The sequence below is a fragment of the Staurois parvus genome, unplaced genomic scaffold (genome assembly GCF_062004578.1).
Source record: "Staurois parvus isolate SC_StPar_1 unplaced genomic scaffold, SC_StPar_1.0 ptg000362l, whole genome shotgun sequence".
NCBI classification, from domain to species: domain Eukaryota; kingdom Metazoa; phylum Chordata; class Amphibia; order Anura; family Ranidae; genus Staurois; species Staurois parvus.
In genome coordinates, this window is record NW_028318158.1 from 11,997,501 (window position 1) to 12,020,380 (window position 22,880).

At 43.8% G+C, this 22,880-nt stretch overlaps 1 protein-coding gene across 1 annotated transcript in view; it reads left to right on the forward strand.

The window, feature by feature from the left end:
* Window positions 1-22,880, forward strand: part of GALNT14 (polypeptide N-acetylgalactosaminyltransferase 14) — a 600,541-nt gene that overhangs the window by 508,874 nt on the left and 68,787 nt on the right. Inside the window, exon 10 of the mRNA XM_089685116.1 lies at window positions 22,419-22,545. Coding sequence (XP_089541242.1) covers window positions 22,419-22,545 — 127 coding nt within the window. The remainder of the gene's footprint in view (window positions 1-22,418; window positions 22,546-22,880) is intronic.

Genomic DNA, 22,880 nt, shown 5'->3' on the forward strand with positions numbered 1-22,880 from the left:
ACAGCTAACACGGCCATATACTGCCAATGGGTGATAGGTTGAAATGTTTTTTATATAGAACTTTGTAAATAAAACATATCTTGTAGTTGCAGATATTTACACATCTCGCTGCAGTGATGTGCGCTGCCTGACTAATGAAAATAGGCCACTGTCCTCGTCACAGGCAGCAGACATATTGAGAGTGACAAATTGGTTTATAGAACAGCAGAATATATGAAAATCTCAGCCCTCCTAATCAGTTTTTACCTCCCGCATTTTTTTTTCCTAGAGAATTTATTGACTCATCAAGTGAATGTGTCCTCCTCTGGGATGCAGAAAGCTATTATGTATGTGTTATCTGGAGCTAGGCCCTCGCACAGTCAATATTCTGATTGAATTTCAGGCCTCTGGCGGGAACAGTGCGCTTTTTTTTTTCCACCTTTGTTTTTCATTTTTCTTTGCAGAAGTCGGCGTCAGATGAAAGAAAGCTCTCTATTCCTCCTACACTATCGCACTTTTTAAAGCGTTTCAAGTTTCTTGTGTTTGCTACTTTGGTTTGCTTTGTTCCATCTGGAGGAGATAACAATATTTATTTTATACTTTTTTTAAGGGTACCAGTTAAAACAAAGTTGCATTAGGCAGAAGGTGTGAAGCACAATATAGTGATTTTTAGATGTATGCCTGGTCAATCAGTTGTGTTTATGCCTAAGGAAAGGGGAAGGAGAATGGTACACAGACGCAAGCTAGGCCCACTTAACCTTTACACTGCCACAATCCACATAACAAGGCAGAATTAAAGATTTAAAAAAATTAAATTTTGGCAGTGAAAATTAGGATTCCTAGGAACGTTGAGGATTCCAAATCTTCAAAGGAGCTACTTCAACACAGTCCAGGGGGCAACTACAGACCACCCATGTAAAAGGGCACTTCTCCATTAACCACCAATGTAATGGGCTCTTCTCCACTGACCACCAATGTAAGAAAGCTCTTCTTCACTACCTCCAATGTAAGGAAGCGCTTCTCCACTACCTCCAACATAAGGAAGCTCTTCTCCATGGACCTCCAATGTAAGGAAGCTCTTCTCCACTGACCTCCAATGTAAGGAAGCTCTTCTCCACTGACCTCCAATGTAAGGAAGCTCTTCTCCAGTGACCTCCGATGTAAGGAAGCTGTTCTCCACTGATCTCTGATGTAAGGAAGCGCTTCTCCACTGACCTCCAATGTAAGGAAGCTCTTCTCCACTGACCTCCAGTGTAAGGAAGCTTTTCTCCACTGACCTCCAATGTAAGGAAGCTTTTCTCCACTGACCTCCAATGTAAGGAAGCTTTTCTCCTCTGACCTCCAATGTAAAAAAGCTCTTCTCCACTGACCTCCAATGTAGGGAAGCTCTTCTCCACTGACCACCAATGCAAGGAAGCTCTTCTCTATTGACCGCTAATGTAAGGAAGCTCTTCTCCACTGACCTCCAATGTAAGGAAGCTTTTCTCCACTGACTAACAATATAAGAAAGCTCTTCTCCACTGACCAACAATGTGTGATGACATTACAACATTGACTACCAATGCAAGGTGCCCTTCTCCAATTTTTCTTTATTAAAAGTCTTGCAATCAATAAAAACATATACAAAAATAAATAATTATATACATATTTATACAAAAAAATGAAAATAAATATTGCAAAATCTGCTGTCAGACAAAAGCATAACTCTCAGAAATGAACATGTCATTACTGGGGAAAATAAATCTTACTAAGACTCACATAACTACACCAGACATCAAACCTGAGATGTCAAGAAACAACCCACCCCCATTATTCATGCCACCTTTCTTCAAAAAGAAGATCTTAACCAGCAAAATCTAAGCGATTGAAAAGAACAGCATAAGAAAAGAGCCCCTCACCCTGAGATGGACAGTTCACCAAAGGCAGGTTTGATGTTCCTCCAGACCTGTATCCAGACTGCTCGAGGCTCCCTGCCCTTCTCAAGACCCTGAATCTTCCCAACCTTGCCCAGAATATCATGCACCACCAACTCAACAGGGAGTACTTTCTTCGTGCATTCCATGTGAAGTAACGAACAATTATACCAAAGTCCCAGCAAGCTAGGAATGCCCTGTACACCCACTCTGCATAACTCATTTGATAGAGAAAGGGGATGCCCAGAACCGTCCCCACCCTTTTATACACCTCCATGTTAAAGGGACACTGGAGCAGAAAGTGGTCAATAGACTCCACTTTACCAACACACTCCGCTCTAGGACAATCCCGATCATCCACAGGGTAGTGCTTCAGGTTTCCTCTCACATAGAGCCTTCCATGGAAAGCGAGCCAGGCTTGATCTCTAAACTTCAAAGCGATTCTCTCCAAATTATTAAATGCAATCCCGCCCTCATTACAGAGTCTGGGCAATCCTTTAAGGCCAGTGACACACTGAAAGCAGAAGCCAAAATCCTCTCCCCTAGGAGCTTCCTGGAAAGGGACCTGATATCCTCCACTGTCACCTGCCACTGCCAAAGTATTTTCAGACACGGGGCAATATATGCAGGGAGCTTGCCATGTCAGACTTGCAGACTTTTCACTGGCTCGCCATCTTCAAAGCAATGCAGAAAAGGCTTCAACCAAGATTGAAAAATACCCATCCATCCCGGTGAGGTCTCTGCTAACATATTGCCAAGACTGTACTTTAAAAAGAGCAAAGAAAAAAAACTATCGGGTTGACCATTCCTAGGCCACCCTTCCGCCTGGACAGGTAAGTTACATTGCATTTGATCAGGTTCAGTCTATTTCCCCATAACAGTTGGAAAAAACAGCTGTAGACCCTTACATAGAGAGATACCGGCAAGATACAGATAAAACTGACATATAAAAATATCGGGATCAGGTAAGTTTTAATCAAGTCAACCCACTCCCTCAAGGAGAGCCTCCATCTCTTCCAGCTCGCTACTTTGGCATTGGCATCCACCAACCTGCTTTCCCAGTTTTGATGACCATAGTCACCAGGACAAAATTTGATGCCTAACACTTTAATTTCCTTCTGGGGCTCTGGGAAGGCATCCAGAAGTTCGAAGCTTTCACCCTCCTCCCCTATCTAGAAAACGTCACTCTTTTTGTTGTTGATTTTAGAGCCAGAAGCCTCCGTGTACTGCTCTGTCACAGAGACCACCTCCTGCACCTCTTCATTCCCAGAGATAACAACAGACAAATCATCAGCATAAGCCACGACCTTCAAAGGCTGTGCACCAGCAATGCCCAGAGGCACCCTGCACAATGATGCGCCCTCTTACAAAGGGGTCGATTGCAAAAGCATATAGCAGGGGGCTCAAAGAACATCCCTGGCACACACCAGAGCCAACCTCAAAAGGCCGTCCAACCCAACCATTAACAAGTGGGAAGTTCTCAGCCCCTCTATACAATGTCTTCAGCCAATCTATAAACATCCCCTGCAGGCCGTATCTACCAAGTAGCAACCACAGATATTCATGATTCACTCAATCAAAAGCTTTTGCCTGATCCAGTGCCAGCAAGTACTTTCTCCAACCAGCAGCCCTGCATCGTTCCAAAGTCTCCCAGATAGCCAAAACTGCTGAAAAGGTACTTGGACCAAACAGTGCTGATGGCTGGACAGCAAATCGCCTGCTATTGACTACAAGCGCCAAAAAAGAATCTTTGCCAAGATCTTTCTATCAACACTGAGAAGACTGATGGGGCGCCAGTTCTCAATCATTGAGGGGTCTTTACCTTTTGACAGAAGAATCACAACGGATTGCCTCATGGAGGGAGGGAGTGAGCCCTCTTCTAGACAGCTATTAAAAACCTCCGCTAGAAAGGGAGTAAAAATGGACTTAAAACACTTGTAAAATTCAGCTGTTAATCCATCTGGCCTAGGCGATTTTTTGGTAGACAGCTTGTCTATAGCACGAACTACCTCACCCACTGAAATTGATTCTGTCAAATTCATCAAAAGCAATGTAACATTTCCCAATCTTGGAGTAGAATCCAGAAAGCTTTCCATCTTGTCCTGGCTAAGGTCCTTTCTTCCCAAGAGGTCAGCATAATATGACCCAACAATCTCCAAGATCCCTGATCTGGACTTCATCAGGGAACCTGTACTGTCTTTCAGGTCAATGACTGTCTTAACTGCTATGCCTTGCTTGCAGTTCTGGTAAGGATCACGCGAGTGATATTTCCCATAATCCCTCTCCAGAACCCAGGAGGCATTCCAGTCATATTGACACTTCCTAAGAAGAAGCTTCACTTCAGAGATTTCCCCTGGATCTCCTCCATACAAGACCAGATGATAAAGCTTCATACGCAAATGCTGGTAGGCAATATACATACCAAGCTGCTTCTTCTTGCTTATGGCCTTGAAAAGTTCAATCGCCCTTTGTTTCACAAGCTCCCACCACTCTGACTTACTGCTGCAAATGTCTAGAACAGAAACCTGTGCCTGAAAAAAATCCTCAAAGGATTGTCTTACTTCTGCATCATCCAGGAGAGCCGAATTCAGTTTCCAGACACCCCTTACCCTGGGTGAAGTGTCCAAGATATTCAGAGTCACAGACAGCATACAGTGGCCAGAGAACTCCACCGTCCTCAACTCAGGAGCCGAGAAAGCAGAGTTCTCCTTTAAAAAAAACTTTGTCTATCCTGCTCTGACTATTCCCTCTCTGAAATGTGAAACCCGTACTGCCAGGGCAGTGTTTAATGTGCACTTCTAACAGGCCTGCCTGTCTAACCATATCTCTAAGAAAAACGCTACCATAACCCAGCCTGTCTATGGAGTCTCTCCTGTCTTCAGGCCTAATTATGGTGTTAAAGTCACCTCCAAAGACAACCTGTTGGGACATAAAAAGGAAGGGCTTGATCTTTGTGAGGAGGCATTTCCTATCCCATTTTGACTGAGGTCCATAGATATTGATCAGACGCAGGTCCTGCCTCCTAACAGAGAAATCTAAAACCATGCATCTCCCCATTTCTACCTCGATTACCCGCCGGCACATTACCATATCGGTTTTAAAAAGCACCGCAACTCCGCTGCAAGGTTCAGCCACAAAAGACCAAAAGCAGGGACCACATCTCCACTCCCTTTTTGCTAGATAGACATTGGCTAATGTATTGAGCCAGATCTCTTTTAAAAATAAAATCTCAGCGTCAAACTCACTGAGCAAAAATAAGGCCATATCACGAGCTCTTGCAGATTTAATGCTGGCAACATTAATGGTCACCAGCTTTAACGGAGTGGGAACTGCTATCAGGATGATTGGGGTAGTCGTTTCTTAACCTCTACCACACTCTCATCACCTGAAACAGTTCTCTTCAGGCTATTTGACTCCCCCTCATCCATAGATGATAAAGAAATTAATAAATCAGATTCCATCTCATCACCTGACAAAACCGAATAGGTGTTGCCAAGAGGGACCCCTCCTGGGTCTGATTCTGAGGAAGAAAGGGCAGCTCTTTTCATTCTCCTCTTCTTTTTCTTCCTCTTCACCCTCTCCCACCCCTCATCATCTGAATCCCCTTCAGCAGGAGGTGAGACATGGGACATGGCACCCCTCCTTGAGCCCTATTGGCTCCACCCCCATCCAGCACCCCCACACTTTTCTGACCACGTTTGCGCTGTCATGAGACAGGTACCGGAGGTGGAGTTGGCTGAAAGGAAGATCCGCTACACCCGCCCCCCCCCAGCAGCTTACGCTAGTCTGGAGGATCTACGTACAGTAGGATTAGGAACAGGAGGGACAGACTCAGGGATGACATTACTAGGGGAAACAGAATCTGACACAACAGGCGGAACACACACACGGGGGGGCAACAACAATTTCCTCCCTAGCATCAGCTGCCTCATCTTCTTTATCCAGCCTCTGCAGCTCAGCCTCCAATCCTGACAGGTTGTGTAGTTCCTCTGGGCACTGACTATATGGATGACCCAGCTGCTGGCATAAATTGCACCGAATATGGTTGCATTCTTTGGCCAAATGGCCTAAATCCTGGCACAGTAAGCATTTCTTGATGGTACAGGATGATGCAAAGTGGTCTTTCTTGCTGCATTTATTACAAACCTTAGGCTGGCCCTGATAGAAAATGGTCAGCCTATCCCTCCCCAGAAAAGCTGAGCAGGGCAGGTGCTGAACCACATTGCTCAGCATCCTCAATTACAGTGACACTGGCCAGGCCCCTGTCCATATCCCATGCTCATCCAGGACCTTCCGCAGTGGGGTGAGCACCTTGCCATATTGGCGTAGCCCTATTACCAAATCAGCCTCTGGTATGGATTCATTATGGACCACGATTGTCACCGATTTTATCAAAGGGTGCCTTGAAACCACCTTTGCCACCAAACCTCTCCACTGCTGAAGGCCCCTGCACCTCCTATATCTCTCCCAAGAAACATCCAGACCTTCAGGTTTTACAAATGACAAATCATATTCATAACTGCCAACTGGGCAGATCAAAGCAAACAAATCACAGGCTTTAAACCCCATCTCCAAAATCAACTCAGTCACCCTTCCCCTTTCTGGTGGGGTACCCTCCCCCTCCCACCTCAGCTGCACAACATTCCTCCTCCTGAACCCACCAACCATACCACCACCAAACCTCCCACAATTGTGACCATTAGGGTTTCCAACACTCCCTCGACCCCCCTAGGTGCAACTCCCCAAAACAGAAGCGTAGCTCCCCACATTCATCCCAGCAGCAGAAACATTTGTGTATCTGGGAGCATCTGGTGCAACTACCGATTGTACAAATTGTAGATTGGATGGTGTGTCCTCTCTCTTTTGAGCAGGGGGAGAAATGTCATTTTTACTCCTGTCAGCAACATTAATCCGTTTACCACCACCCACCACCAACACATCCATTGCTTTACTAGTCTCAACAGTCATATTGAATTAAGAAAAATTTATATTATGGCGCCTAGTGTATCTGATAACACTAACAGAATATATATTAAATATGTGATAAGAAATTTGCAGCTGCCTCTATACAGTGGATCGTTCCACTTGTGCAAACTAATATTTTTAAATAGACAGGTGCTAAGCAAATACAATGTGCATGTATATGTAAAAGAAGCCTGGTTCACAACATGCCCCTGAATCCAAGCGTCTTAATATATTGCACCTATTGGAGGTGCTAGGTCATCCTATTATATATATAAACAAAATGAAAGTCCATAAGTGACTATATATATTAGAGAAGTGACAGTCCTTTTATAATCCACTGTGCTGTGACCCATAAAAGTATATATCGTCACCACGTGCCGACAGAGCATAAGTGAATTGCTCACTCACCAGACCTTTTCACCCTGGTTAAGGCAGTCAGATGCGCATTTTGGTAGTGTATGAAGCCATCCTCTCTGGCTTTCCTAGGATGTTTCTCCCCTCCAACAGCTCTCCATTGAACATGCCCAAGGATATGGCAATAAGGCTCACAGCAAACTCTCCAATTCATCTGTGTGCTCAATGCGGACTATTCCTTTCTTGATGAGACATGGTACCAAGCTGCTCATGTGCTGAGATTTGGGCTCCTCAACTGTGTATGCTCTCTGTAGCTACATATATATAATAGGATGACCTAGCACCTCCAATAGGTGCAATATATTAAGACGCTTGGATTCAGGGGCATGTTGCGAACCAGGTTTCTATTACATATACATGCACATCGTATTTTCTTAGCAACTCTCTATTTAAAAATATTAGTCAACATTACTTGCAGACACATTCATAGATTTCACAGCAATGTCCGCACTCACTGCTGCAACCATAGAAACTTCAGCTCCAGCTGTAATCTCCTCCTCCAGGAAAGGACTTTCAGCCAAGAAAGTATGGACTGTTCAGACATACCAACAAGTGAAACATCCATGGCTGTTTGTTTTCCACATGGTGCAGTGTGCTGCTCTCCTCCCCCACTCAGCTCTGAAACCCTTGCAGATTCAGCTGCAGCATACTCTTTGCAGGTGGCAGCCATCTTCCCTGTAGAGGGACTACTGGTCTCAGCAGGAACAGCAGCAGTAACATCCATCTCTGGGGTGTTTGGCGCAGGTCCATCCACAGTCCCCTGATGGTCTGGAGACATCTGGAGACATCTCTGTGAGCGGTTTTCCCTCCATGTCTGAAGAGGGTTCCTCCACAGCAGAAACTTCCACAGCAGGTTGCTCCTTTGCATCAGCAGTACTCACCACAGCCAGTTGGGCAGACATGTTGGAAGGCAGCATTTTGTACTGGGACTTCTCCACCAGTACTGGCTTTGCTGGTCTGTACCGCCTCTGCCCGTCTGTACCGCCTCTGCCCATCCTCAGGGACTTCTGAAGGGTCATCAGAGAATGCAAACCTGTCTGCCCTTAGGGGTGACTCCATCTGCTGGATGAAGGTCAGGGTTCCATGCTCACTCTCAACCCCATGGCTTGTTGCCACTGACAACTCCACAGCCTGGAGGAAGAGACGCTGAGGTAGATAGAGCCAGATCATCCATTACCTGAGGCTGCTGATTCACAGAACTCGCTGATGTCTGGCTGGCAAATCTCTCATTTTCAAATTTTTCTGCAAATGCTCCACTTCTGGTTTTCAGCTTTTCCAACAAAAAAGATTGTTTCTTTACTTTTTCCTCCATCTGCTGTAGCTCTGGCTTCATGGCCAATCTGCTCTTACTCCAGGCCTGGCAGTATTTGGCTCTGAAGGATTTGTGCTCAACTTTTAAAACTTTAAGTTTTTTCGTAGCTCTCCCAATAGCCAAGAATTGATCTATAATCTTCTGTCTGAAGACATCCACATCCTTACCAGGGCCTGGACCCACAGTCAGGTCCTCCACCTCCTCCTCCTAACTAGGCGCAGTGTAATCAGGGGAATCCCTCCCAGGGCCTCCCCTTGGATCAGGCATGGTTCCTGGGCCAAGCTAGCAGGCAAGGCCCAGGCTTGAAAAACTCTGGTTCTCAGGGAGAGCTCCTTCAGTCTGCCCTCCTGCTCCCACTGACCACCAATGTAAGGGAAACCTTGTTCAATGACCACCAATTAAAGGGAACCTTCTCCACTGACCATCAAAGTAAGGAAGCTCTTCTCAACTGACCACTGATGTAAGATGGCAATGCAAAACTAGGTACTAATGTAAAAGGAAGCCCAAAAATATTGACTATCAATGTAAAGGAAACCCTTCTCTACTGACCACCAATGCAAGGGGATACTTCACTGACAACCAGTGTAAAAGGCCTTTCCACACCGACTTTCATTGTAAGTATCCCTTTTGCACTGGCCAACAATATAAAGAGGCCCTTCTCAACTGATCCCCAATGTAGAGAGCCTTATTCCACTGACCACAAATGTAAGGGCGCCCTACTATACCGAACAACAATGTTAAGAGGCCCTCTACATTGATTACCAATGTAAGGGTGCCAAGCAGCTTGGCAATAGTTTGGTAGCCCAGTCCTGACATCCTTGGACAGCTCTTTGGCTTTGCCATGATGGAGAGTTTGGAATCTGATTGATTGCTCCTGTGGACAGGTGTCTTTTATATAGATAAGAAAATGAGATTAGCAGCGCTCCCTTTAAGAGACTGCTTCTAATCTCAGCTTGTTACCTGTATGAAAGACACCTGGTAGCCAGCAATCCTGCTGAATGATAGGGCATCAAATACTTATTTGCCTCATGAACATGCAAAAAGTGCATAATTTGTTAGACATGCACTTCTTTTGAATTTTTTTTTTGCTATTCTGTCTCTGTGTCACAATATACCTACCATTCGATTTTTAGACTGATCATTTCTTTGTGAGTGGGAAAACATTCAAAATAAGCAGGGGATCAAATACTTATTTCCTTCACTGTATGTATGTGTATATATATATATATATATATATATATATATATGTATATATATTGTACATTCACATCAGTCTCTAACCCTCAAGGCACGTACAAAGTAAGGTCCCTAACTCACATTCGTACATATACTAGGGCCAATTTAGATAGGAGCCAATAACCTACTAGCATGTTTTTTGGAGTGTGAGAGGAAACCGGAGTACTTGAAGGAAACCCACTCAGCCACAAGGAGAACATGCAAACTCCAGGCAGGTGGTACTGTGGTTGGGATACAAACCAACAGCCCTGGTGCAGCCAGGCGAAAGTGTTAACCATTTAGCCACTGTGCTGTCCCTAAGCCACTAAGGTGCCCTGTGTACCTTACAGTGCTTCTAACGCCTATCACTCCACCCAACAATTTTAAAAAGTTTGGGCTTTAGATACACTTTTGCAAATTTCAGCTTTCATTAAACACATTCCTTTAATGCTATTGTGTCCTTATGAGCCAGGGCCAACATACTGTATGTTATTAGTAATGATAAGCCTGCTGAAAGGGCCCACTAGCACTAATGCCTTGCCTGAACATATCTAAAGATAATTGGTTGATGTAAGGGTTAAAGAATATGTAAACCCAACATTTCTTATTCATGATAGGTGGCTGCTGTACCATGTACTTGTAAGAAGAATATCCTGTTCTCTTTGTATTGCTCTTTTGTATGAAATCCCTAGTGTTTGACAGTCCCTCTGCTTTCCAATAAAAACTGATCACACTAGGCATGAGAGCACAGTATAGTCAGTTGTCTAACTGTGCTGGGAACTCAGCTTGCTCTCCTCCAATAATCAGACTTGTCCTGACAACTCCCCTGCACAGCGATTCACTGGGAAGCTCAGTGTGCTGCTATTTCTCCTCCCTCATCTCTCTATGCAGCTGAGAACAGAGAGTATGGGATCACCTATAAAAAAGGGAAAAAGGTATTTATAATGTTTTTATATGCATGCACAAATGTTTTACTTTTCTGTTTTTAAACTGAATGAGTTTTTTTACGAGGTGCGGGCTCTCATATACTGTAAGATACGACAAGACAACAACCATTTACAAGTAATGAACAACTAAAGATTTTCAATATTACATACAAGTATATTAGCTGTCATGTTGCATAAGAATAATACTGTATATAAAAAATGAAATGGTATTCCCAATCTTTATCACTAGTCACTATCTGCCCTTCCTATCCGGTTTCATATTATAGCCTCATATTATACAGCAGCCAATGTATGCCACAAGCTCACAGAAACATGTTTTTATTAATGGAAGATTTTCTCCCCCTGACTTCAAAGGAATTTTGCTCTTTGATACAATGTATCAGCGGAGGAAGGGGAGGAATCATTCTGCGTCTGTAGATAAGGTGTTATTGCAGTCAGGAGGGGAGGCCGCCTCAGTGACTTTCGTTTAGCCGTGATCGGGATTGGCGTATGTTACACAACCTTCTTAATCCTCGGTACACAGGGATCTGATATTTTTCTGGCTCGCCTAATTCAAACAAGACACGGCTGAGCTTAAGTAGCGACTAAAACTGCTATTTGACAAAGATTGCATATAACTCTGTTAAAGTGGACCTGTCTGCCAATAGCACAGTACTGCAAGGAAAAGAGTATGGCTGGTAGATTTTGGACCTAGCCAGGGGTGTATTTACCACAAGATAAACAAGGCATTTGCCTAGGGCGGTATTTATCGGGGGGGCAGCAATGCCCCTTGGAAGAAGGGACAGAAGAAGGGACACATGTGGCATGGGGACCTGGTGGGCTCCAAGAGATGCTCTGGGTTTCACGAGGGTATATGCACAGCCCGACTCTCGTTCCTGGGGATGTCCAGAGCCGTGAGGGTGAGTGTCTTTCTCTCTCTCGCCATGGGGGATGGGGGCTGGTGTATGGGGGGCAGTGGTAGTAGAAGGCTAGGGTGCAGGGGCGGACTGACCATTTGGAAACTCGGGCACTGCCCGAGGGCCCAAGGTCAGTAGGGGACCCCATGAGATACCCCTGGTACCTTTTTCATAGGCTTTTTTGAGTTTGGGCAAGGACACAGGGCCCCCATGATCCCCTATTGCCTGGGGGCCCCATGAGTTGTCAGTCCGCCCCTGCTAGGGTGGAGGGCAGGGGTGCTCTTGGTCAATGTCAGGCTCTTTCTGCAGGGGGGGGGGCACCAGTTTGTGCGTTGCCTAGGGCAGCACAAATCCTAAATACAACACTGGACCTAGCCATAGAACAGAGCTTGAATTATAAAATGATTTTCTCCTGAAACAATATAATTTGCCTAAACAGATTTGTAAAATAATCAAAATATGTAAACCTGTGCTATGTTCTTATCAGTTAGGCATTCTGAATGCCGCAGCCTGATGGACTGGTCCCACCCTTTCCCATTCCGATAAACATCCGGCCTCCCATAGGGTCATCATGGGTCGGGCCCTGTCCGCTGTGTAAATGCGGACACAAACTGAATAGGCACCGATGGAAAAAAACTGACATCCGTCCCGCTCAGCTCCGAACCAGCAAAGGATCTATTCACTGAACAGAATGGGCAAAGTTCAAGTAAAAGGGCCATAAGGGGGTCTATTAATGTTTTACCCAATATCATTATTTATTTCAGGTACTTATATAGTGCCGTCAATTTACGCAGCGCTTTTACATATATATTGTATATTCACATCAGTCCCTAGCCCTCAAGGGGTGTACAATCTAAGATCCCTAACTCACATACACATACTAGGGCCAATTTAGACAGGAGCCAGTTAACCTACCAGCATTAGAGTGTGGGAGGAAACCGGAGTACCCAAAGGAAACCAACGCAGGCACAAGGAGAACATGTAAACTCCTGGCAGGTGGTGCCATGATTGGGATTTGAGCCCATGACCCTAGTATTGCCAGGCAGAAGTGCTAACCATTTAGCCTTTGTGTTGCCCAATATTCACACAACATTAGCCCAAGATTCCCAGTTTTTCAAGTAAATCTACATTGGCAAAATGTGTGACTCTTGGGCAAAAGTTTTGTTAAGATGGTATTAAACCCATAAGCAAACTTATGATATTGCAGCTTTCCAATTCTTACATGTAATGGATGCATTAGTTTTCTTTTTAAGGCTTTCTTTCCTTTATTTTTACCTGATGATCCTGCCAGTAAGTCTGTTGTTTTTCAACAGAACAAGCTGTTCTGCAGATGTAGCAGTTATGGGGTTGTGACAAACCATTTAGTACTGACCGGGATGCTTACATTGGTCAGCTTGTAATAATTTATGTAAAACCTTTATCTCAAAAGGAAAAACTGTTCTTGTAACTGCTTATAAAGTATTAGCTCAGATTACATTTTTTAGTATATCTAAATCTGCTAGTACATCTAACACTTCCCCTCCCCCAGACTGACAATGCTACTGTCTGCTGTGCCTGCTTGGCTCCTTGGGGGGCACTCTAATACAGGAGGTGTGTTACTGGCCAGGTCATCAGGTGAAAACAGAGGGAAGAAGCCTAAAAAAGAAAACTAACATGGCTACCACATCTAAGGATTAGTAAGCTGCAATATATTACATTTTTGGCTTTGGGTTCAATACCACTTTAATTAAGGTTGAAAACATCTCTGAATTGACCCCTTAATGTATAGAAATTCTAACTGATTGGCATTTAGCTTACCACTATCGTCCAAAGTGTAGGCAAAAGAAAATCCCAAATTTTGGGTTGACACAAGAACAGTAATAGAGGGGAAATCTTCCAACAGGGATACTAATTCTGGTGACACCCCAGGATTCCCTCACTTGGAGGGCTTTCCTTTCTCTACCTGTTTTGACAATGGGACAGGATGTGAAGGGAAATTTCCCTAATGTACGGCAGATGGCAAAAACAGACGGTGTTATTACCCTCCCTTACCCTATCCAAAATGAAAAATACAAAACGTTTTTCCTTTTAGTTCTACTTTTTATATTGTTGATTTTCTGATGGCTGTGTGGCATTTCTCAGGGCAGGCTTCTTGCCAGTGAAAACTTGAATCAGCATGGCTGATTGTACATCTGGCAGATACGGATGAAGTGTTGTCACCGTGTAACAAGAAATGTCTGAGCATGGACTGTTATACCTGGATCACAAGGTATTATTTTGAAACAGCTGCCAATTAAAAATTTTGAAAATTACTTTTGAAATTACCATATTTTTCGCTCCATAAGATGCACCTGACCATAAGACGCACCTAGGTTTTAGAGGCAGAAAACAGGGGAAAAAAAATTCTGAACTAATGGACTGCAGACATAGTACAGGAGATGACCAGAGACTGCGGACACAGAACAGGAGATGACCAGAGACTGCGGACACAGTACAGGAGATGACCAAAGACTGTGGACAGCACAGGGATGACCAGATACTGCGGACAGCACAGGGATGACCAGAGACTGCGGACAGCACAGGGATGACCAGAGACTGCAGACATAGTACAGGAGATGACCAGAGACTGCGGACACAGCACAGGAGATGACCAGAGACTGCGGACACAGTACAGGGATGACCAGAGACTGCGGACACAGTACAGGAGATGACCAAAGACTGTGGACAGCACAGGGATGACCAGAGACTGCGGACAGCACAGGGATGACCAGAGACTGCGGACAGCACAGGGATGACCAGAGACTGCGGACAGCACAGGGATGACCAGATACTGCGGACAGCACAGGGATGACCAGAGACTGCGGACAGCACAGGGATGACCAGAGACTGCAGACATAGTACAGGAGATGACCAGAGACTGCGGACACAGTACAGGAGATGACCAGAGACTGCGGACACAGTACAGGGATGACCAGAGACTGCGGACACAGTACAGGAGATGACCAAAGACTGTGGACAGCACAGGGATGACCAGAGACTGCGGACAGCACAGAAATGACCAGAGACTGCGGACAGCACAGGGATGACCAGAGACTGCGGACAGCACAGGGATGACCAGAGACTGCGGACAGCACAGGGATGACCAGAGACTGCAGACAGCACAGGGATGACCAGAGACTGCAGACATAGTACAGGAGATGACCAGAGACTGCGGACACAGTACAGGAGATGACCAGAGACTGTGGACAGCACAGGGATGACCAGAGACTGCGGACACAGTACAGGAGATGACCAGAGACTGCGGACACAGTACAGGAGATGACCAGAGACTGTGGACAGCACAGGGATGACCAGATACTGCGGACAGCACAGGGATGACCAGAGACTGCGGACAGCACAGGGATGACCAGAGACTGCAGACATAGTACAGGAGATGACCAGAGACTGCGGACACAGTACAGGAGATGACCAGAGACTGCGGACACAGTACAGGGATGACCAGAGACTGCGGACACAGTACAGGAGATGACCAAAGACTGTGGACAGCACAGGGATGACCAGAGACTGCGGACAGCACAGGGATGACCAGAGACTGCGGACAGCACAGGGATGACCAGAGACTGCGGACAGCACAGGGATGACCAGAGACTGCAGACAGCACAGGGATGACCAGAGACTGCGGACAGTACAGGAGATGACTGCTGACCTTTGGGGTGGGGGTGGGGGAGCGGGTACCTGAATTTGAGAGGTACCCGCTCTTACTTCCGCGGAGTTGTTCTTTGATCTTACCTGTTCCTCTATCCAGCCGCGCACTGTCTTCCCGGCTTCTGTAGTGTCGGCGCTCGGCATGACAGCCGGGTGCCCAGTGCGCATGAGCGAGAAGCACTTGCGCTTTGTGATTGGTCCAGTGGCTTCTGGGATCTGTCATGTGTCCCAGGTACTGCCTTACCGTTCACAAAAATCACCGCTTCTTGTGCATGCGCACTTGGCACCCGGCTGTCAAGCCCAGCGCCGACACTACAGAAGCCGGGAAGACAGCTGGATAGAGGAACAGGTAACGTCAAAGAACAACTCCGCGGAAGTAAGAGCGGGTACCTGTCAAATTCAGGTACCCGCTCCCCAGCTCCCAAAGGTCAGCAGTCATCTCCATAAGGTCCTGCTGCAGAGCTGAGCGGCCGGCCCGGTATTCTGACACGACGGCGGTGGAAATACCGGACCGGCCGCTCCATATTTGCTCCATAAGACGCACTAACATTTTCCTCCCTTTTTTGGGGGGAAAAAAGTGCGTCTTATGGAGCGAAACATACGGTACTTTAGAATGTTAAAGCTTATATTAGAGGGTGTAGGTATATAACCATTATCCTGCCATATATAGACCAGTCCACTAACAGCTCCTACAGAGGTATACATATACTTAGTCCTCATGCACACTGGACGTTTTTACAGCCGCTGTTTTGGGCTTTTGGCATTTTTTTCTCTACAGCCAGTAAACCCCCCAGCATGTTATCCTATGTGTCCTTGCACACATAGACTGTAATCAGCGTTTTTTAACAGTGACGTTTTTTTTTGCTGGAAAAGCCCCCCAGAACTAGTGGGTTTCTAGAGGAGTTTTTTAGTCCTCATGCACACTGGGCGTTTTTACAGCGGCTGTTTTTGACTTTTGACGTTTATTTTCTACAGCCAGTAAACCTCCCAGCATGTTATCCTATGTGTCCATGCACACATAGACTGTAATCAACGTTTTTTGGCTGGAAAAAAACCCCAGAACTAGTGGGTTTCTAGAGTAATTTTTTAACTGTAGAAACACTCTGACGTGGAAAAACGCCGCTAAACGCTAATACAAAAACACTAAAAAAAGCTGAAAAACTCACTTAACGTGTCTTTACACAGCTAACGTTACCAGCGTTATCAAAACATCCAGTATGCATGAGGACTTAGCTGTAAATATGCTCTAACAATGAAAAACACAGTAAAACATGGCAAACTGGCATTTTTGGGCTTTTTTTGAACAAATATTTTTTTTGTGTGTGTAAAAAAAATAACGCAGCTAAACAGTAATGCAAAAACAATAAAAACCGCTGCAAAACTCACGTTTTTAATGTGACTTTACACAGCTAATGCTACCGGCGTTATTAAAATGCCCAGTGTGCACGGAGCCTGATAGTTAGGGATCTTTCAGTTGGAACGCAGTTCCGGTGCCTCCAGCACTGATTATGTATAATGGCAAGAGGTGATGGGGTGTGCTGGAGGGTCTGTTGTTGCTGGCTGCTATGGGATCTGTTGTTGTTGGGGGATCTATTGTTGTGGGGGGCATCAAATGTTAAAGGTATCTTCTGTTAAGGGGGGGGGGGTCTCCTGGTGTAAGCTGCTGGGAGATCTATTGTTGCTGGCAAGGGTCTTTTGTTACAGGGGGATCTATTGTTGTGTGGATCTATTGTTGTGAGGGGGGTATATTGTTGCTGTTGGGGGGGTCATATGTTACTGGGAGGGACCTTCTGGTAAGGGAGGGGTCTCCTGGTGTAGGCTGCTGGGAGATCTGTTGTTACTGGCAAGGGTCTTTTGTTGCAGGGAGATATATTGCTGTTGGGGGGATCTATTGTTGCTCAAGAGATCTATTGATGCTGGAGGGTCTATTGTTGCTGTCTGCATAGGATCTACAGTACTTTACTGCTTTTCTTGTTATCATTAACACATTCCATACAAATTACTTAGTACCAACCACAAAATGATACTTGGATCTGTGGACTCCAAAAAGGGTGGTATTGGGAGATGGGTAGGAGGTGAAACCAAGGGACAATAAGGGGTGACTGGGGAGTACTTGCACCTATTGTCTTAGAAAACATGACCTGCTTATAGTGCACTACATAAATATTACAATCTGGCTGAAAACAGTTACATTTAGACATGTCTCCATAATAGATTTTCCTTTCTCAGAGATATGCAGCTTCCGTAAAATGTTTTATTTTGTGATTAGTTGAAGATATCTGCAGATCATTATCCTGTATTGAATACTATTTGTTTGGTGGTTCTTAAAAGTTAGGATGAGCAAGGTGCATTAGCCATTGCCTGGGAAATGAGTGCAAAGACACAGGGAATTATGGAAAGAAGATTGGCAGGGTAAAAATCACATTTTATAAATTCACATTTCGCATGGCCGATTATTTACTGATCTGCTGGATTAGGAAATGGGGCTTATTGGATTCCTTGCCCTTTAATTTACCATCTGTGCTTTACTCCAGAGCATAGGTCCTTCTACCTATTGATGGGATAGCCTGGGCTACTGACCTGTTGATTTGGTCATCAAGGCTTATTAGTTACTGTAATATAGCACAGCCCATGGGTTTATATAGAGTGCTATGAAGTAATTGCTGATATTTGAATTACACTAATGCCCTCTACACATGATGACGATATCGGACCAACGATCCTTTTTTTTTGCATGCTAGTCTCATATCAAAAATGAATAGGTTACTAAAGTTCTGAAAATCCTCGTACGTCAGAATTCAACTTTAGAAGTAATGTAGTATTGTATTGTAATGTATTCTTTCATTTCCAAGCATGCGCGACCTTGTTCCCTCGAATACTGTACTGATTAAACGCAAATCGTTTGCAATTGTACGAGAAAACTTTTTGTGCTTGTCCCTTTGGATATTGTTGCATGAACTGTCTTGATTGGCTGTCGAAAGCTGTGTACAAACAATCAGATTATCGTACAATCGCTCCGAAAGCAGTTTTTGTCATCTGATTTCCTAATCGTGTGTACTAGGCATAAGGAGTTTCAAGGACCCCTCAATAATTGATCAAGCACATCCCTTCTCCCAGAGGTGGGCCACTGATCTCTGTTGGGTGCACAGTCCCAGCTGGCAAATTTATTTGCTGGGAAGTGTTCTTCTAGTACTGGGATATCAGTGACTAAAGGACTTCACACAATGGGGTGGTCTTCTATGCCCTAGGATCATCAGAGAGAAAAACACAAGCCCTGAAGGATTAGACTGTTTCGATAAAAGTCAGGGTGGATTTGATTTAAATCAAACTGATTTAAATCACGATTTAAATCACTAGTCAGTAAGACTTGATTTAAATCATAGTTTTCTACATAGACTCATTCTTGCTGGTATTACTTTAATATGCAAGTAGATGAAGATTTTTAGAATAACTTTTCAAATTAGTTTTTTTTATCCCCAGTTTAATAGGTTAATCAATCATATTTGGACAACTTTTCTGTTGTACTTAGGAAGGAGAAAAATAATCATTACCTTAATAACAATTTAAATAGATTTATTCAACTGAAACAATAACATTCCAGCATATGTTATTTGCTTAAACAAACATCCATGTTTGTTAACTAATTTGGCTAAACAAAATATATACTGTATATTTTAAGAAACTTAGACTGTCAGCCCCTTCCTCCTCACACTTAGTTTCACTTTCTTCTTGTGCAGATCTATTCCACTCCAAACAATCAGAAATATATTGTTTCTATTCTATTCACTGAACTTCTTGAAACTTAGCACTGAAGGGGTTGATTCTGTATTCATAGGTTTGTAGAAGTTAGGATTAAGGTCTTTTTCTTAACTCTGTTCATGTTATAACATTTTTGCTGTGAAGAAGAGGCATGTGATCTCCACTGAGTCAAATTCAGTTTTGAGAACTGCAAAAGTAAACCAAGCATCTGTGATAATATCTTGTAGGCAGAGAAACTGCCCAATAATCTTACAAAAACCTCTGGAAGAGCATGACATTGTGAATGGATTCATGGAATTTATTTACCAAAAAAATTAAACATATACAGCCTTATTCTACAAAATTAAAAAACTAATCTTTATTTCATGATGGAATAACCTTTGGATGGTAATATATTTTCCTCAAAAAGCATTTTATTAAAAAAAATCCGATTTAAATAAAAAAAATCTGATTTAAATAAAAAAATCCGATTTTTTTGATTTTTAAAAAAAAATCATTGATTTTTATCCACCCTGATAAATCTGCAGTAATGAATTACTGTCATGTCACAGTATACAGCAACCGTCTATTAAAAAAAAAAACTCTACCAGTTATCATTTAAAATAAATAATTAAAGCAAAAACTTCTTTACATGACCTTGTTGGTGATTTCCTTCCTGAATATGTCATCCATCTTCTGGTTCACTCACTAGTTGCTCTGTAATAGCCTATTCATTTTCAAATCAAACTGTTAATCCTCTTTGGATTCCTGTTTGACCAGTGGCTGCTGTGCCTCCTATTCCCCCAGGGGGTCTTGGCACATCCCTTCTGTAGGTCTTTGTCCAGGAAGCAATGATGTAATCCATCCCCGCTTGCAGTGGTGGGCAGACTGAGAACTCTCCGACACTTTCAACATGTACAGGCCTAGTGTAGCCACCACATTCACTACAATTCCCTATGGTTGATGGGACTGTAGTTTCCTTTTACTGCAGCGAAAGAGGAGAGGATATGATGTAATCCTTGCCTTTACACCTCCTCCTTGGCAGAGCAGATGCTGCTATCTTTTGAATTACAAAGATGAGGTCGGGAAAATTCAGTTTCTCCTAAATGGTAAGGGTTTTCAAATTTGTATTGACTGTTTAGTGTTTTCTGCAGGGGGTGTGTTAATGGATGATTTTATTTTACAATCTCAGGGTTCTTCTTTAAGCCTCAGTCTAGCGACATTGCCTAGGTTGAGGCTATCAGTCTGTTGCAGACTGGAGAAGACATTTCCTCAGTTCCTTCTCCTCCAGTAATCAGACTGGGTCATAAGGTGAGAGATTACATCTGGGGCTAATCTGTGTCAGACATTTGTGAACACAACTAGAGATGAGCTCAGGAATCTTCAGGCACAAGTCCGCACCTGCCTAAGCAATCCTGCCAGGAAGCTGACAAAGCGGACAGCCAGTCATAAGCAGCAGATGTGGCATACCCCACACCTGCCTGAATACGTGCCCCTTATATACATGTGGCAGCGGGGGGGGGGGCATACATCAGCCGCCTATGATTGGCTGTCCATTTTGACAGATTCCTTGTGGGATAGCTCAAGAGGGTATGGACTAGTTTCTGAACATGCCTGAGTTCATCTCTAAATACAACCAAGAACTGTACAGGCACTAGGACTTCTAGTACATGACTGTGTCATTGTTGATCTTGTTTTAGTCCTAGAAGAAGGTTGTGACCCTGGGTGATGCCTGAATAAAGATGGAACCACCCTTCTGGACAGCAAAGCAGCTGCAGTCATGGGGAGTAATGTAGTCTGTACAATATATATATTTAAAAGTGTTACACTAACACACTATTTTTTAATGCATAGTCTTAAAGCAGTATTAACCTCCCTGGCGGTCTGATTATTTCAGTTTTTTGGTGCTGAAAGCGGTACCATTATTTTGCATGGAAATATGTCGTTTTTTTATTGTAGGCTGTAATATTTAGGAATAACTCACTGAAATCTGTCCGAATAAGAGTCTATTAAACATCCTGGGTATGATAAAATTTGAAACACAAAATCATAAATTATAATTTAATAAATAATCATAAAAAATAATAATATAATTAGAATACATTTAGTTCAAAAATATAATCAAACCAAAAACACTGACATTTTAAATATAGCGCCAAGTTCGCACATCGCTGAGCAAAGTCGCAAAATTGTTTTCAGTGTCTGATGACAAATTTTTCCACGAATCATTATCACTCAATTCTGCAAGTAGTTCTGATTTACTATCGCTGTTCTCTAGCTGGTCTAAAACCGCTTTTGACCTAAAGGGACGCTTTTTGGACTCCATGGACTTTTCTAAGTTTCCAGGCAGAAAGAACAGACAAAATGCAGACAGGGGACAGGACAAAGCACTAGGGAGAAAATGTATGTGAAATGGTTTGAAACAGCAATGTTTTACTATGTAAAATTCGTTTTGAAAAAAATGAAAATTTCCCGCCGGCGCCCGTACGTCCCGACGTCACAGGGACCGGAACACAGAAGCTGGATGCCGGCATCGGCAGGAGGAGATGGCCGGGGACGCTGCAGGGGACACATCGCGGGAGCGAAGGACAAGGTAAGCTCTGCAGGGACTCCCTATGCAGCGCCGCATGGTAAGCCCGACTGTAGCTCGGGGATACCGCTTTTGGTACAGAAACGTTACCCCGAGCTACACTCGGGAATACCGCCAGGGAGGTTAAGCCCAAAACCAAAAATGTTATATATTACAGCTTACCAATCATTAGATGTGGTGGCTGCATTCATTTTATTTTTTTTTCTTCTTATTTTCACCTGGTGATCTGGCTACTAAAACACCTCCTGTTTTAGAGTGCCTCCACTCTGGATGAAGGAGCACAGGGGGCACCTTTGGACAGCAGCATTGTCAGTCTTGGGGGAGGGGAGTGTTAGATGGACTAGCAGATTTAGATACACTATCTAAATGAAGCCAAACGCCAGCTCGCTCTTTATAAGCAGTTACAGCAGTTTTTCTTTTTCTTTTGGGGTTTACATAAATAATTAAAAGCTGACCATGGCAAGCACCCCTGTCAATGATAAATGGTTTGTCTCATCCCTCTAACTGCTACATCTGCAAGAGAGCTTGTTCTTTTGAAAAACAACAGACTTACTGCCTGGATCACCAGGTTAAATAAGAGAAAGAATGCCAAAAAAAGTAAACTAATGCATCCATCACATCTAAGAATTGGTAAGCTGCAGTATAATAAATGCTCGCTTTTGGGTTTAATAACATTTTAATATTAAAAAAAGAAATAAATCTAGTGATAGGTTGTCTTCTTTGTTTTCCATATTAACAGAGAACATATCCTTAATGTTTTTCCAGAGATCTCATTCCGTGTGTGGATGTGCGGGGGAAGCCTGGAGATCATCCCGTGTAGTCGGGTGGGTCATGTGTTTCGAAAGAAGCATCCCTATGTGTTTCCCGAGGGCAACGCCAACACATACATCAAGTAGGTACACTACTACCTCTGCTGGTAATGAGCGGAGTGCCTGGGGATGCAGCTGTGTATTATTTGCCTTTGCAGGCGTGCGGCATATCGCTGTGTCGAATCAGCTCTGAAATTGATTTTTCACACACTGTGACATTGTTAATTAAGAAGTAACAGCATCTAGAAAACAATTTCTTCTGCTCTTATCTCGCCTTACAAGATTAAAATCAATACGTTTTCATAAGGCCACTTGACAGGGGTTAAATACATCGTATCACTTCATATCTGTCTCCTCATGCAAATACGGGTGTCTTTATTTACAGTCCTTTTCTTCAGCTAGTAAAAGAATAGATAGT